Source organism: Equus asinus, chromosome 19 (genome assembly GCF_041296235.1).
Source record: "Equus asinus isolate D_3611 breed Donkey chromosome 19, EquAss-T2T_v2, whole genome shotgun sequence".
Classification (NCBI taxonomy): Eukaryota; Metazoa; Chordata; class Mammalia; order Perissodactyla; family Equidae; genus Equus; species Equus asinus.
Window position 1 is genome coordinate 15,426,549 of NC_091808.1, and position 17,498 is coordinate 15,444,046.

The 17,498-nt window shown below is 42.6% G+C and overlaps 1 protein-coding gene across 2 annotated transcripts in view; it reads left to right on the forward strand.

Annotated features, from left to right (window-relative positions):
- Window positions 1–12,659, forward strand: part of SERPINE2 (serpin family E member 2) — a 58,324-nt gene extending 45,665 nt beyond the window's left edge. For both annotated transcript variants that reach the window (XM_044751343.2, XM_070489646.1), the window contains exons 5-9: window positions 4,621–4,819; window positions 6,477–6,577; window positions 8,474–8,560; window positions 10,966–11,049; window positions 12,026–12,659. In XM_044751343.2, the coding sequence (XP_044607278.1) occupies window positions 4,621–4,819; window positions 6,477–6,577; window positions 8,474–8,560; window positions 10,966–11,049; window positions 12,026–12,063 (509 nt within the window). In that variant the 3' untranslated portion in view covers window positions 12,064–12,659. The remainder of the gene's footprint in view (window positions 1–4,620; window positions 4,820–6,476; window positions 6,578–8,473; window positions 8,561–10,965; window positions 11,050–12,025) is intronic.
- Window positions 12,660–17,498: the final 4,839 nt, after the last annotated feature.

Sequence of the window (17,498 nt, forward strand, 5' to 3'; positions counted from 1 at the left end):
TGTGGAAGTCTCCTTCTCTGCACCATTCTCATTCCCTCTCAAGCAAATGGTCAACAGTTTGGTGTCGTCCTTCTTGCCCTCCTTTCTTGCCTGTCAGCTGGTCTCCTGATAATGGGAATTGGCACCCAGCTCCTTTCACTGGCCATGTGGCAGAGGACGAGGGTGTCGTATGGTCCCTGGTTTCCCACTTTGGGCAGCAGGACAGCTTGTCTTGTTGGGGCTGTGAGGAAGCACAGCCGTCTGTGGTGGGTCCAAGCAGGCATTCATTTTCATGACTGCAGACCGCTTAGCTGGTCACCCATTTTCCACCTGTCTCGTCACGGTCTGGCCAACACAACCACCAGGGCTTATGGATAGGCAGTCCTAGCTGAGGTGGGCCAGGCTGCCGGCAAGCACCACCTGCTCTGCCCAAACTCACTCGCAACAGCCTCCAGTGCCACCTGTCGAAGGTTTCCTGGGCCTCACCAAGCCTCACTGTTCTTGGTCACTCTGCCGAAACATCACCTTTCCACTTGTCTCTCTTCCTTACTTTTCCTCCAAGATGTCATCAGAAGATTCACTTAGTAATATTAAGGAGAGAGGGTGAAAAATTAAAGAGGAAAACCATTCTGACTTAACATCCCATAAAACAGAAGCACCTTGAGGATAGAAACTTTTCTATTAGAAAAAAAGGCTTAAGATTTTTTTTTAGTAAAAGTATATTTCATGCTCATTGCAAAACCCTCGTATACAACAGTATATAAGGAAGAAAGTAAATGGTCCCCTATAATCTCATTTCCCAGCATGAATACCCCTATTACGTCCTAGGTATATGTGCTATGGATAGACACATCCATATATGTTCTATGGATAGATGAAATATGTCTGTGAAACGTTTTTGCATAAGTAGGATTACACTGTAATTTTGGTTCTATAATCTGCTTTATTCATTAGACAGTATATCATGGAAAACATTTTATATCGATTCATGTGGATCTACTTGATCCTTTTATCAGCTGCATAATATTCCCTGTTATAAATGTATCATAATATCCTATGGGTGGCCATTTACTTTTTTCCCATAATAAACACTTCAGTGAGCATTCTCATACATAAATTTTTAGATACCATGTCAGAACTTATAAAGCTAATTTCCTTGAAGAGAAATTGCTGAGTCCAAATTGTTACAAATTTTGTTTTTATGGTTATGAATAGACTTGAGAACCTTTTTTATTCTGAAAAGGCCCATAAGGAATTCCAGATGCAGAGAGATATATATGAATATACAGTATATTTTCAGCTTCCACTCTCCTCTGAGCTTCCAACGCATACCTACCTACCCATCCATATTACTTCTCTACTTGGTTGTTAGTAAGTTCTAGTTCCATAGATAACTGTGTTATTGCCCTCGCCAGTCTTGTTCCCTCCCACCACCCTTGTGTTCCTTAGCTCAGCAAATGGCACCATTACTCTCGCAGCTGATTAAGCCTGCCCCACGCTCTCCATTCTTTAACGTCTGGGAAGTAGACTGAATATTCTTTAACAAGATTGATTTCTGGAGTACATAAAAATGTGAATGAAGCGGGTTCGCTCATTCTAAAAAGAAGGAAAGAGATGAAAAGGGGAAAAGAAGTCTTTTCTCTTAGATGAATGGTGATCAGCAAAACCTTTAATGAGAAATGATAGGCAAAGAATCAAGTATTAAAAATATGGAGAAGATTTAGAACTTTCTTTAAGCAGCAGGGTGGGCACGATCCGTTCTTTCTGAAAGTCCATCATTCCTACTTCATGTCCTACACAGGAGGCAATGACTAGGCTCAGGGAAATGTCAAGAGCTCTTCTCAGCCTGTAGAATCAGAAAGAATATTTTGAATGTTTCATCACAGCAAAACTTAAAGATAAAAGTCTAATTACTTTCTGCTTCAAGTCGCTTTGTGGATTGCCTAAGCTCTTAAGGAACTGTTCAGCCTATCCTTCAGTAGAAACTGAAATATATATTTGGAAAAAAAAAAGAGATCTACTGCATGTAGTAGTCTGTATTGTAGGCTGAAGTGCAGAGGGTTTGGGGGAAAGTTGACAGTGGCTGGGTGCAAAATGGCTAGCAGTTATCCATATTACTGAGCAGTCAATGCATCCAGTCAAGGAGGATGAACTGGTGGAAGCAGAGGCTGTCCCCCGACCTCAAACAGCCCAGCTCATAGTTTTTCATGATTTATAACCCCATCCTTCTTATCGGAACAGTAAACACTTCTAGTTCACAGTTAACGAATGTCTCCAGGTCCTTCTTTCATGCCTTGGAGTCATCATTTATTAACCACTTCCCAAATTCCACAGTTTCTAAAGATTATCTCTGCCAGAGAAGGACCTGATGTTTCCTTTGAGGATTAAAGGGCTCATTAGGAAGTGATATTTTTTCTGACTTTCCCATTGAGTTTTCAGTATCTACTGAGGCCATTTTATTACGCAGGGTAAAGGTAAAGTCGAAGAGTCCTATCCTTGATTCTGAGGCAGCCCCAAGATGGAACCAGGCCAGAGGGCGTGTGCACATGTGTCCTGCTCTGGGCCGGCTGCTTGGGTTCCTGAGCAGCTTGCCGGCCAGTGGGACAACATGGAGTAGTATACAACGAGCTCTCCACCCATCGCCCACAGTTTCTTCCTTAAGGGGAAACTGTCATGTCGTCCTGTAGTGTCATATATTCTGATAGCTTCATTATTTTTATCATATTTTATACTAAGTGTTCATTATGTAACAAACTTCACTGTCTCTCTCTCTCTGTCTTCAGTCCCTCCCTCCCAACCCCCATCTTTGGGGAACAGGCTTATTGAAGTTCCCTCTGTCATGCAGTGGTTGGCAAAAGTTGTCACCAAAGAGAAGAGAAATGAAAATCATGAGAGAAACTCACTCTCTCTTTTCTCTCTCTCTTTTTTTTTTTTTTGAGGAAGATTAGCCCTGAGCTAACTACTGCCAATACTCCTCTTTTTGCTCAGGAAGACTGGCCCTGAGCTAACATCCGTGGCCATCTTCCTCTACTTTATATGTGGGACGCCTACCACAGCATGGCATGCCAAGCGGTGCCATGTCTGCACCCAGGATCCAAACCAGTGAACCCCAGGCCACAGAGAAGCGGAACGTGCGCAATTAACCGCTGCGCCCTTGGCCAGTCCCTCTCTCTTTCTTAAATATGTTGTCTTTCTAGTTCATTCAGAGGAGGACAAGGAAGGAGCCAACATTCTTGGGCCCCACCATGGGCCAGGCCCTGCTAAATACCTTACGTATTTTTCTCATTTAATCATCACAACAGCCCTGTGTGCTGCACACTTTTAATAATATCCCTGAAATCTCCATTCTCCATACTAGCAGGCACCCAGAGGTTAAGTAACCTCACCAAGGTCCCCAAGTTCTTAAAAAGTTTAAAGTGTTTAATAAAACATTTCAGTAATCCACCATAAATCTGGAAATGCTGGTCTTCTAGTCACCTAGTTAATTTTTATAACTATTTCATGCCTCGTGGAAAGGGTTCACAGGATCCTAAGGCAAGCTTGGTGAAGACTCTCCCTGGGGAGTTGATAGCCTCTCTGGGCCCCGTATCCACGCACCAGGCTCCTGGCTGGTGCCCTTCAGGACTGTGCTTTCACCCACTCTAATCAAGAGTGCTCAGCTGCTAAATGTTTTGACTATTTTACCTGGGATCAAAGGGCTCTCTGATCACATTAGTTTGGGAAACCTGGGGATAACTAGAATTAAACAGTTCTTTACTTCCGAATGTCTCAGAGCCTTTATAGCGCTGCTGTCTATGAATCTGCAAGAAGCATCAAGTGTCCGGTGCTTTCTAAACTTGCTGTGATATGGAATCTCTTTTGTTGACAGAGCATCTTGCAGGTTGTGTGTTCTCTAGACAACCAACATTTTGAGAAATGCTGGTCTAAAGCCTTCTTGGGTGTTCATTAGTATGCACAGGTACCATAAAGTGTCTAAAAACCCTAGTGAGAGTTACTGAAATGGGTGAAGACTGAGTAGGGAGTCAGGCTAGTGAAGTAGGAAGATCATCTTTGGTGTTAGCATACTGAGCCATAGTCCAAGCACTCCACTTCTTAGCCATGTGTCCCTTGGCAAGTTAGTTAATTTCTGTAATTGTAGCTCCCCAACTGTAAAATGGAGGTGCTGACCTACCTCGTAGGGCGCTGTAGATTCTAAGTGTGTTGAGTGGTTGACATGAGCCTAGCGCATGGACGCTGTTTATCCCCTCTTTTCAGTAGCACACATAGGCTCAGCCAAAAGAATTACACTAAGGCAGCTCAAATTCATTCCTTTATTCATATGCTAAGGGTCAACTTCTTGCAAAGCGCTGTATTCTAAGCCTTATGATCTACTTAAATTCTACTCAAAAGAATTAATGTAATTTTAGTGACACCCAAAGGCATTCTGTTGACATGTCTAGACTGAAAAAAGGGAATTCTTTGCCAAGAAGGAAGAAAATAATTATCCTTTTCGTTGTCCTTCTAAGGAAGCATTACTTGGAAAAGGGAAGTTTTCTAACTGAATTGCTCTCTTCCCTCTCAAGCTACCTGGTGATCAGAAACCACTCATGCCACTTCTGGAAGTCATCAAGGATACACTGAACCTGCCTCTGATTTCTTTAGGGTCTACAAGCACCCCCAGTGATTTATGGTACAACTTCATCGAACTGCCCTACCACGGGGAGAGCATCAGCATGCTGATCGCACTGCCCACGGAGAGCTCCACGCCCCTCTCTGCCATCATCCCTCACATCAGCACCAAGACCATAGACAGCTGGATGAGCACCATGGTGCCCAAGAGGGTGCAGGTCATCCTGCCCAAGTAAGTAGCCCCTTTCCCTGAAAGAGAACACAAGGGGGGATGCTCAGTCCCTGGGAGCAGCTGTGTCAGATACCAGACCACATGAGGCTACAACATGGCGCATTGTGAAGCCCATTTTATTTTGCAGAAATTGCATGGTGGGAATACCAGGCTGTGCTTTTGTAAAAGCTTTTTTTCCCCAATCCCTGTGCCTCTTATATGGCAGGATAATGATAAGGGGGAAGGAGAGAAGGCAGCCTGGCCTCTGAACCTCCACAGGACCACAAGCTCCCGTGCCACTGCAAGGGCTTTTAACACACCTCCCTCTGTTCAAAAGACTGAAAAACACATGCGTATCATCCTATAATATGGGGAAAGTACAATAAAGTTTAGTAGCACTCCTCGCATTTTGATAAGGAGTTTTATTTTTGTTACTTCTTAAGTTTTAGCTGGGAGTTGCTGAAGACTGAGGTCCAAAAGCTGGGTGGTAAGGAAATATGTTGAAACCACCCAGCAGAATTCTTGCATTAGAATCTAGGGCAGTCTTTCTGCCCATAGATACTTTTATCCCCTAAAAGTATAATCCAGATGGAATTTGAGCTGTTATGACCTGAAACTAAGGGAAAACTAATCCCAAATTCTGTCCAAATCCTCAGTTTCTCACAGGTCAGAGAATGCCTTGCCCAGATCTGTGAAGGAGGCAAGGAATTTCCCCTTTCTATGAACTTTTCAACCTTTCTGCCAGTATCCAGGGCTGTTCACTACCCTCAGTGGAGGTGGAGATACCTCCTATTCTAATAGCTGTTAATTCTCCAGTCACTGAGTTAAGTAATTAGAGGTGTACATTCATAAGAAGTATTAGTAATCCTCCCAAGATTATTTTTTGTTGTAAAATAAGCCTTCACATAGGCAATGCTTGATATAAATGAATAAGATCGTGACATTGTAGGTAAATTACAATTATAATGGTAAATTACCCTTATAGCCCATCTGTGATGAGAATACGCTCCCTTGCCTTTGTTGCTCTCCCACAGGATGTGATAAAATCTAGTAAAACATCCTCTGATGACAGGGTTAATGACTGACTTTTACATATGTACAGCTGTAAGGCCAGATAGCCTACAGATATCAAGAAACCCATATAACACCCGCATACAACACCATGCCACCTACTCCTAATGTTTGCCTCTGTTTTAATAGATGCTTTCAGAATCCCAACATGAACTGGCAGGAATGTATCTCCTCTCTTTTGACCATTCCCAATCCCAGTAAGGATAGTGGTTCTTTCAGCAGCCAAGGTGATGGCTCTTTGGTTGGACATGGGGAAGAACTGGAGATATTCCAGAATCCCAGACACTTGTCAACACCCTGCATCTCCCTGTTAGTATAAGAGGAAGTGCTTCCGTAGATCTTCCTAGGTACTGGAATGGGGAGCCTGTTGCCCGTGAGGTGGAAAATGTTCCTACTTGCTCTTACTACGTGCTTCTCACTTTGCCAGCTAAGTATCTGAGAAATGAGTTGTTCTCCACTTACCTGGTCCTTGAATCTTGGGATTACAATTTAGCTTGGTGTTCCGAGCATACTTAAAAAAGAATCTTTGTGAACATGTTCCCACTGGCACTGATTATATCATTTACAGTTTAATGATTTTCCTCCCTATTTTCTGCTCTCATGCTAGGTTCACAGCTGTAGCACAGACAGATTTGAAGGAGCCGCTGAAAGTTCTTGGCATCACCGAGATGTTTGAGCCATCAAAGGCAAATTTTGCAAAAATAACAAGTACGTTCAATTTAAAATTTGTTCTTAAACTTAAAGATTATGTTACAAACTGAGTTTCCAATTTGTTCTGAAAGAAAAGGTCAAAATTAGGAATGCATTGCCCTAAAACTCTCCATGATTTAATTTGCTGTATTACCAAATGCTGCTATTGATCCTTAACCATTTAAATCGGCATGTCATTCATCTCTACATTTCACAGGTACATTTCACGGGAAGCCCAAATGACTCCACACAAAGAAGCATTTCATGTATTTTCTCTATTACCCCAAAATTTGGCTCTTAATTAGATATTAGTCTCTTTTTCCAAATGCAGACTTTTCCCCTGTGTTTGAAAAATCAAGATTTTTAAGCTCTCAGATACTTGCTTACTTCCATCAAACAGCAGGCATGCGCTATATCCAGAATGTGTTTTGCCATTTCATGCTCATTAATTTGAAATAATGTAAATTCAAAGGAGTCTGATTAGAACATTTTTTTGCCAAGGCATCTGGGACACAGCTAGTAGTACAGCCGCTCATTTGCCAACATATGTGCCTTTTCCTAGGGTTATTTTGAATGATCAGTCCCTCGTTGTTTTCATTGAGACCACAGCAACCTCCTGCAAAGAAAATCATGACTTAAACTTTATTTGTACTCCATTTTGTAATATTCACCTTTAGTGATAAGAAATTAATTCCTTACCAACCTCAGTTGCCTGTGGGTGAACACCTGAGTGTCGTCCTGGTCATAAACACGACGCCCCTCGTGAAATTGCTGCTCCGTGGATGTTCTGGTACTCTCATCCTCTGCTAATCAAACTCTCATCCCCTGTCCAGCAGCATTCGCATCCCCTGGAGCTTGTTTGAAATGTGTGGTCTTGGGTTTGACCCAGACCTACTGAATCAGAATCCATTTTAACACGATTCCTCAGCCCCATGAAGTTCAAGAAGCACTGTTTTAATCTGCACTTTCCGCTTCCGGTTATCCTCTGTAGCCTAAAGACTAAATAGGTAGTGTTCCCAGGGAGTTCACAGGTGTTCAGAGGGAGGACCAGGCACGGGAAGTTCTCCTGAGATGTTCTGTTTAACCCTGCAGGTGACTTGGGCCCTGCAAAGGTGACTCATTCACCATCGGTAATAGGAGAGCTGAGCATCAGTGCGATATAAAACCAGACGACACAAAAAGCACTTTTCCCCTTTGTCTCCAGAGCTTTGTCCCGTCAAGGCTAACATCAAGTTCCATTTGCATTCTCCCTGCAAGCTGCGTGCAGGGGGTATTGCTTGAGTGGTGAGGATTTGCCGAGAAGTGAATTCCCTAGAAGGCCCCAGAGGCACAGCTGCGTTTCTGAGTCCCGCCCTCCACAACTGTCTGAACTCGAGACTCTTCTCTCACTAATAGCCCAGAACAGATGAGTGGCCTCTGTTGTGACAAGCCAGCACTTACTCTGCCACTAACTAGCCATGTGATTTGAGGGCAGATTTCTTAACACTCGGGGCCTCAGTTTCTCCATCTGTAAATGCCATCTGAAATCCTTTCGCGACCTGACATTTTGTAACTGAGAAATAGTATTCTTGGCTTGCTGCTTCTGGAAAACTAGGCTTCCTTTTTAAAGCTCTGGTCTTTTTATATTCTTTTAAATAAAATTCTTAGTGATCAGAGTTGAAATGATAGAGGCACTAACATATGGGGTCTGGGACTCCCTCCTCTGAAGTGACATCACAGTTCACTTAGCAGAGGGTGAAATTCACTGCAGGTGACAGTCATCCTACAGCCTTCAATCATGGGACCATAAGAGGTCGCTTCTCCTAACACCTTTTAAGAATTGGAATTTGCCGTGGCTTTGAGGTTACTTCTGCAACCAAACATGTAGCTGGCCTATCAAACAAATGCTGTTTCTGTTTTGTTTTCTGGAAACAGGGTCAGAAAACCTTCATGTTTCTCACATCTTGCAAAAAGCAAAAATTGAAGTCAGTGAAGATGGAACCAAAGCTTCAGCAGCAACAAGTAAGCCCTGGGTCACACGGCAGGGCGGGCTCTGGTGTAGGGGAGCAAGCATGTTCTGGTTCATTCACCAACTGAGCAAATACATAGTGAGCCCTATTTCCAGCCAGGCCCTGTGAGTCTACCCTTGGGAGACAGTGGTGAATTTAGACAGACTGAGGACCTGTGTCCTCAAAGCTCAGAGTCCGTTTCATTAAGGAATGCACTTCAGTGAGAAATTCCTCTAGGACAGAAGTCAGCAAACTTTTTCTGTAAAGAGCCAGATAGTATATATTTTCTACTTTGTAGGCCATGAGGTCTCCATCGCAGCTTCTCAATTCTCCTGCTGTAGCGTGAAAGCAGCATAGGCAGTACAAGCAAATGGGTGTGTTCCAATGAAACTTTACTTGTAGAAATAGGATCTGGCCCCTCAGTCTTGGCCTGAGGATGGCAGTTTGCTGACCCCTGTTCTTGGGAGGATAAAGCACATTCTGGCTTCTTATTGGCAGAAAAGACCAGTCTTTAGATTGAAACATACAATAAGAGCACAAGATAGGAAAATAGCCAGTCAGGTCTATCTAGAATAAAGTGAAGGATTAGCAACTATAAAATGACTGCAGGATTGCCATGCCACCTTCCTTAATAATTGGTACGTCTGCTTTCTCCTCAGTGGCTTATACGATGAAGGGGAAAATAGAACAATCTTAGACTGATTTTTTTTTTTACCCCTTAATTATCCATATGAGATTGGATGAATAGATATGGTTAAACTCTGTGAACTCATAAGGTGAATATTTTAGCTACCCTTGTAACTGGGTCAAATATTTCTGGTCATTAAAAGGTACCATTTATACTCTCAACAGACACTTTATTGCTTCCCTAAAATAAACATTTAATTTTTATTCCTTTAAAATGGCATTTAAAACAAAGATCTAGAATAAGAGGGCTTGGAATTTTTTTTAATGCTTTTTGTCTTTTCTAGGTAATTATTCTAAATTTTGCCAAAGTTATTGACCAATTTTGCTAACTAGTATAGCTGTCGGGACTGGCTAGATCATTTGCAGGGCCCTCTGTAAAATGAAGATATGGAGCCCCTATTCAAAACTTATTAAGAGTTTCAAGACAGCAACAGCAGAGCGCTAAACCAACTGTAGGGCCCTTGGGACTGTGGGGCCCTGAGTGACTGCCCAGGACACATGCCCAGGAAGCCAGCCCTGCTGGGTTAGTCTGCTGGGGCTGCCATTACAAGGTACCACAGGCTGGGTGGCTTAAGCAACAGGAATTTATTTCTCACAGTTCTGGAGGCTGGAAGTCCAAGATCAAGGGTTTGGCAGGTTTGGTTTCTCCTGAGGCCTCTCTCCTTGGCTGGCAGATGGCCGTCTTCTCACTGTGTCCTCACATGGCCTTCTCTCTGTGAGCGCACATCCCTGGTGTCTCCTCTCTTCTTCAAAGGACACCAGTCCTATTGCATTAGGACCCTGCCTGCATGACCTCATTTAAACTGAAATCGCTCCTTAAAGCTTTATCTCCAAATATACTCATACCGGGGGTTAGGGCTTCTACGTATCTGGAGGGTGTACAGTTCAGTCCATAACAACTGCCAACTACTGATTTCTTTTTAACAACCTTGGATTGGTTGAGCGGTTTACCCCAGCATGGCTGCAGGTGTTTCCTTTGTAACATCAAGCCTAAGTCGTTATTGCTCTCTCGGGGTTTGAGCAAGCAGCCTGGGCCATTGCAGCAAGCATGGGGCACTTATGCCTGACACCTGCCCTCCTGCATGGCCTTCTCATGGGCTTGTTAAGTCAAAGCCACTTTTGGGAAGCAGGGCAGAGTAAGTATGTCTAAGACCAAGAGCCTAAAGAAGTTTGCTTTCTAAGTCCAATGTCTATACCAGATGAGTTGAACAGCAGCATAAGGTAGTTGGTCCCAAATGAGTGGTCTACACTGCCAGTGCAAAGAAAATCTAGATGATGCGCCAAAGGAGAAGCCACAGACAAAATGGCTGAGAAGTGAGCTGGGCCTTGATGTCCAGAGGGATTTGGATGGGCTAAAAGGACCAGGGACCCTTCCTCAGCTAGGTGGATGGTATGAATAAAAAACAGCTAGTAAGAATAATGACGATGCATTGGGTGTTTATTAAGTGGCAAATATCGTTCTGAGATTGTAAGAGCTTTTATGTCACTTAATCCTCGTAAAAACCCTACGAGGAGTAAGCGCACTGATTACAGAAGGTGGTGCTTGTACAGACTAAATGAGACAGTAAATGTAAAGGGCCTGGCCTGTGGTAGATGTTCAGTGAATGGTGACCACTGGGCCTGGCATAACATGGCCAGCCTACGGGACAGGAACTAAGTGTGTCCAGCATCAAAGATCCAACCAGTCAGCTGCCTTGCTGGCCTCAATGCATTCTCCTTTTCTCCCCATAGCTGCCATTTTAATCGCACGGTCGTCGCCTCCCTGGTTTATAGTAGACAGACCTTTTCTCTTTTTCATCCGACATAATCCGACGGGTAAGTGATTCTCTTCTTTGACTGTTCAGTAGCTGTTAGAGTTCAGAAAGGTATATGGCAATCGTAGTTAGACCCAACAATGCTGTTCTTAATTCGTTTCCCTTGTGTCAACAATTGCAAACTCTTTGAATAATATGAGCACCCACCTTGAAGAGAGGAAATTCAAGGCTGTGTTTACAAAGTATGTTGGGGAATCTTTTAAACTCCAACAGGATTTTAGGTTTGTTTTGTTGTTTTTTTAACTTACGGAGAGCTCTGCAACCCTTTGGGGGCACTGTTGACATCTTTTTTTTTTAATAAATGCTGTAGTTAAATTTTGCAGGAGGTAACCTGTCTTCAACCTTTGTAAGCCCGCTCTATTGCTATGCCCTGAGAATTGTTCATTCAGTGGCTCTTGCTCTATGAGTCATGGGTTCAAACTTGGATCTGTCCCTTAGCTTCATCTTTAAGGCTAACAATAGTTTCTATCACTTAGTACAATCATGAGGATAAATAAGATTGTCTTTGTGGAGGGGTTGCTTCATGTTGTTAGAAAGTAGAAACTAATAAATTTTAGCTTTTACTCTTTTTTGAATCAATGATATAAGATAACTCCTTATCCTTTGGTCTCACTGCATCTTTAATATCATAATAAGTGTGCTCCCCAGCAGAACAGTCCAATATGGGAGCCTCTAGCCACACGTGGCTATTTAACTTTAACTTTTTAATTAATTAAAATGAAGTATAATTAAAAATTCATTTTCTCAGTCATACTAGCCACATTTCAAAGGCTCAGTAGCCACATGTGACTAGTGGCTGCCATGTTGGACAGTGAAGATGTGGACCATTTCTGTCATTGCAGAAAGTTCTATTGGATAGCACTGCCGGGAGCATTACGTTAAACAGAGCCTAGAGACCTTCCCCTAAGTATACGTTCCATCTTATTTTAAGGACTGTTTTTTAGAGACTTATGCATTGTTTCCTTTTAATCTTGTAGGTGCTATCTTATTCATGGGGCAGATAAACAAACCCTGAAGAGAATGCAAAAGAAACCATGCAAAGCAAAGGCTACTTTGCTATGAAGATCCTTTCCTACATCTTTCATAGTTCTGTTAAATATTTTTGTACATTACTTTCTTTTTCAAAACTAGTTCTTAGGAACAGAGACTCAACGATGCAAGCATTTCTGTAACGGGATGTATTCAAGGAAAAAAAGGGCAGGATGGCTGGAACACTGTACTGAGAAATGAATGGAAAGGCTTCGAAGTGTCTAAAAGATTCTTTAAACTACTGAGTGGTCACCTAGGTTAACAACCCTCTTGAGTATTTACTGTCCAGTTCAGGATTTTTGTTCTGTTTTGTTTGTATGTGTGGCTTTTCAGAAGAAATTTAATCAATGTGATAAAAAAAAAGACATTTTATGGTAGCTTTTACTTTTTTATGAGAAAAGTATTATTGGCCTTTTAAATTTTTTTTTTGTCCCAAAAAAGACTACTATCCAAAGTCTCGATAGTAAGCATTATTTTGGGGGTAGAAATAGCAAAATCTCTAGCCTCTTTGTGTGTTTTTGTTGTTGTTGTTGTTGTTTTATATAATGCATGTATTCACTAAAATAAAGTTTGAAAAACTAATGTCTTGCTAGACAAGGTTTGCTGTTGTGCAGTGTGCCTGTCACTACTGGTCTGTACTCTTTGGATTTGCATTTTTGTATTTTGTACAAAGTAAAAATAAAGTGTTATGAGTAGTAAAAAAAAAAAAACCCCACAAAACCTCTTCTCTGCTATTTGAAAATACAACAAAAGAAATGGAGCCTTTTTAAAGTCCTTCAGCCTCTTGCAATAAACCGTTGCACTAGGGTAAACAGCAGAACATCCAGAGCCGGGCCTTTTCCTACTCTTTTCCTCTGAACCTGCAAACATCAGTCCGTTTCAACACTTGTCCAGGGGCAGAGCCCCTCAGAGGAGGAACTCTCCAGTAATCTTGCCTCTAATCAATGTCACCTCTAATCTCAGCTGCACTCCCACAAACGAGGGCCGAGTATTCTCAGCAAAGGTGGGGATTTGTAGCAAGTGCAGAAAGAAGTCGGGCTGGGTCCTAATAGACAGTGGATGTTTCATTTTTGTGATAGGCTGGAGTGTTTATTTTTTGAAATAAGATTTTTTATCTTTTGGTTTTGGATAACTCATCACAATTCTAATGTTACCATTTTTGATCTGCCTGGGGTTTTTCCCCAGTAATTTCCTAAAGATTTGGTTAGTTTCACCTAAATCAGAATGGTTTAAAACATTTTTTATCAAAACTTAAAAAAAATTTGTTCTAATCCATGAGCTCTACTTCTCCCCCCCTTTTTTTTTTTTCTCTCCGAAGCCCCCCCAGTACATACTTGTAGGTCCTTCTAGTTCTTCTCTGTGGGACGCTGCCTCAGCATGGCTTGATGAGCAGTGCTAGGTCCACACCCAGGATCCGAACTGGTGAACCCGTCTGCCTAAGTGGAGCGCACGAACTTACCCACTCAGACACGGGGCTGGCCCCTCTACTGTCACTCTTGAATGAAACATTAAAACCTCACATTGAACACTCCACCAATTTGCCATTTATGATCCCTATTTGTCAAGTGGGCTGAGCCTTGCTGTTTTTGACTATTTAACGATGGATACTTTGGTTAACCAAGAAAGAAAGGAGAAGGGGAGACTCATGCCCTTATTTAAGAGTAAATGCCAAAAAATTATTTTGAAGGATTACCTCAGGCCACTTGTACTCTAGCAAACATCCTGGTATAGTTATTAATGCCTTTTAGAGCCAGTTTTACTGGTTTTCCAGTTTTCTGATCCCAGTTATATTATTTTGAATAGTTTAAAATAGGAATAGTGTTACCAGTAATCTGAGAATACGCACTCCATTCATTCATTCATTCATTCAAGTCCCTACTGGGTACCAAATACTAGGGGTCACAGTGATAAATATGTCCTTTCCCTGAGTAAGTTAATTTTGGAGGAGAGAATCCTAGCACAGCAAAGTGTCTAACTATTGCAAGTGTGTTCACAAGATATGGAAGTAGAACCAAGTAGGCTTTAGTTCGAGAGGAGATTCAAATGGCTGCAGGCCTGAGACTAGATCCCTGGGCTCTTGACTCCAGCACATCTCAGTCCAGAAAGGACCAGAAGAGTTTGCCTTTCTAATATTGCCTAATAGAATAACCCTATGGCATGATTCAGATAGGCTACTCCCCTATAATATAAATTGGTCACATTTTATTGGGCACATTAAACTTTGAAGTATCTGGTCCCATTTCTTAAAGCCTCTTCAATATATTAGATAGTAAAATTTCAAATACATGATAAAAAGAATTTGGAAATGTCGAAAAATCATATCAAGGTTCCCAGACTATGGACCCTCTATTTTCACTTGACCCTTCCAGTTTACTATCTTTAGCCCATCCTCAGCAGTCAATACCTAGATTCTCACCCTAGCTGACTTTTAGAACCTGTTTGTAGTCTCTGGACTGGGGGAAATAGTTCCTCTCAAATTATTTTTTTTTGAGGAAGATTAGCCCTGAGCTAACTACTGCCAATCCTCTTTTTGCTGAGGAAGACTGGCCCTTAGCTAACATCCATGCCCATCTTCCTCTACTTTATATGTGGGACACCTACCACAGCATGACTTTTGCCATGTCCACACCTGGGATCTGAACCAGTGAACCCTGGGCTGCCGAAAAGTGGAATGTGCGAACTTAACCACTGTGCCACTGGGCTGGCCCCTCAAATTATTATTTTTATACAATTCAACTTTTATCATTTGATACACGTCAGTAGGCCTTAACTTCAAAAAGATAAAATTTATGGAAACGCCTTTACTTGAGGTAGACTGGAATAAATTTAAGATATGGAGATCACCACCAAAATTACAGACCTGTGGTAAAAGATCATGTTTGCTGTGATAGTGTGATTTATAATAAATACATATTTGGTCTTCATCCCAGTTTCAGGCACAGAACTCCCAAAACCCTTGGAATTTCCTAAGTGAAGAGAACGGTAAATGTGTCTTTCGTTATGTTAATAAGGTGAGTTTTGGAACCACCCCCCCCACCAAGGATGGGGGCTGGTCCACAGAACCAACCATGTGGTTAGAGGGTTGGAACTTTCAGTCCCATCCTCCTGACCTCTGGGGAGGGGAGAGGGGCTGAAAGTTGAATCAATGGCCAATGATTTAATCAAGGCTGCATATGTAATAAAGCTTCCCCCCCCCCCCAACCCGTAAAAACTCCAAAAGGACAGGGTTTCGAGAGCTGGGTTGGTGAATAAGGGCAGATGTGGGGAGTGTGGTGTGCTGCGAAAGGACACAGAAGCTTCATGTCCTTTCCTCAGACCTTGCCCTGTGCATCTCTTCCATCTGGCTGTTCCCAAGTTATATCCTTTTATAATAAACCAGTGATCTAGTAAGATGTTTCTGAGTTCTGTGAGCTGCTCTAGCAAATTAACTGAACTCAAGGATGGGAGTTGTGGGCATCTCTGGTTCACAGCCAGTTGGTCAGCAGCATAAACCACCAACTGGATTTGGGATTGGCAGTCTTGTGGGCCCGAGCCCTCCTCAGCTTCAGAATTGGGTTGAATTGTAGGACACCCATCTGGTATCCAAGAATTGGTGGTGTGAGGAAAAAAACCCACTTGTTGGAACAGGGTGTCAGAATCTTTATTTGCTATGTAGACATGTTTGAACCAACAATTTATCATATAGATTAGATGTCACACTGAGTTTAGACAGGAGACAGGCTGCAAGTTTTGTAAACAAAATGGTAGACCAATGGAAACACTGAGGCCAAGAACAAGTAGTCACTCTTTTGACACTTAATGAGATGAGGACTTTGAATTCTGTCTGAGACACGATGCAAAAAAAGAGTAGGCACTGACCCAAATAAGGTGAAAACTCTTTGTCTTATTGGCCTTTGAGTCTTTTGATGACAGGTGACCTGAAAAAAATGCCAATCATAAGAGAACTTTACAAAGACACAAGGAAGTGTCTGTTGTACCATAAGTCTTTGTTTTTCTGATAATGAAAAGCTGAATGCCACATGAGCCCCATATTAAGGGGTCTAAGAACCCGCAAGAGGCAGGGGAGGGATTTGCTGTGAGCCAGGAGAGGAGCAAGCGCCACTTGAGGACTGATCAGTGGTGACTGCCGGGAGAGGCGAGCCAGAGAAGCTGGTGGATGGATGACTTCTATGTCCTTGGTCTCCTGTGAATGCTGAACGACACTGTGTCCTACCGAGAGTCCACTTCGGGCGGCCAGAGTGGAAGACACCACTGGCTCTAACACGCCATTTCTCTTGAGATTCCCCAAACTGCCCTTGACCCCTCTCCCAAATCTTGAAGAAAAAGGGATGCTGATATTGTGATTTATAGGAGAAATGTGCTAAATGAAAAATCAGTTTTACATGATAGTCAAGTACATTAGTCTCTGCAGATTAAATGATTGAATATGAGGTAGCAAGGTGGCAGTGAGTTTTAAATTTCTTAGTGCTATGCCTCCTTCATCTGAAGTTTACAATCCCAGCTACCAAAGGTAAAGAGAAGGTGGCAGGCCTTTGTGCCTGTCCTTTCCAGACAATGATCCCAGGACCCAGAACTGAGTGCCAGTGACAGGCTGTCAGGAGCCCCATGGGCATCACTGTCGTCAGTTAATCTGAGGATGGTCAGCTGGTTTTTGACTGTATTTGTCTTATTAACTGTATCGTCTCCTGGCCCTTACGGACATGTTGTCTTGCCGTGGAGACGCTGTATCAGTAACTTCTGTAGAGGGAGTGTCATTGGACAGTCAGGCAAACCCTTCCTCCTCTGCCTAGAAACATCCTTCTCTAGCTGTCAATGACCTCCTTATTCATCTCTCCTGCAAAACTCATTAGAACTCATTAATTCATTTTGCAAATTAATGTACAACAGATGTGGTAAAAAGGTATTCTGCGAATAATCAAATAATGGAGTTCTTCCTCAGTTGAAGGGGGAAGTAGTTAATGTTTTTAATTTTCTCAATTCTTTCTCAGAAATATTTCTTAAAACTCTTACTCTTCTGTCGTTAGTGAGCACTAACAAACACTATCGATGACCATGAACAATGAGTGTTAGTGGAAAGCAGACACCACCGCTGCCAAAACGGCCTGCTTTTTTCAGGAGCACGTGTGCTTGTGGTTATGACTTTTAACTGAATGAGTTTTCTCCTGGAATAATTGTTCTTAGTTTGCAAGCTGGGATTTCATCAGCATTCTTGGTGTTCTACAAAGAGAACCACAGCTGTCTAGTGCTGATAGCCAACCAACGTTGTGAGCCATGTGGCTCCAGGTCCTGGGGCACAACGATGGCGGGCTTTACAAAGTGAGGTTTAGGGTGCAGACATGGGCGGCATGCTGCCAGCTGGGCATCCCTCAGCTGGGGAATGTCGTGAGCTGAGCCCCCACTGTGAGACTATCCACATCTGGT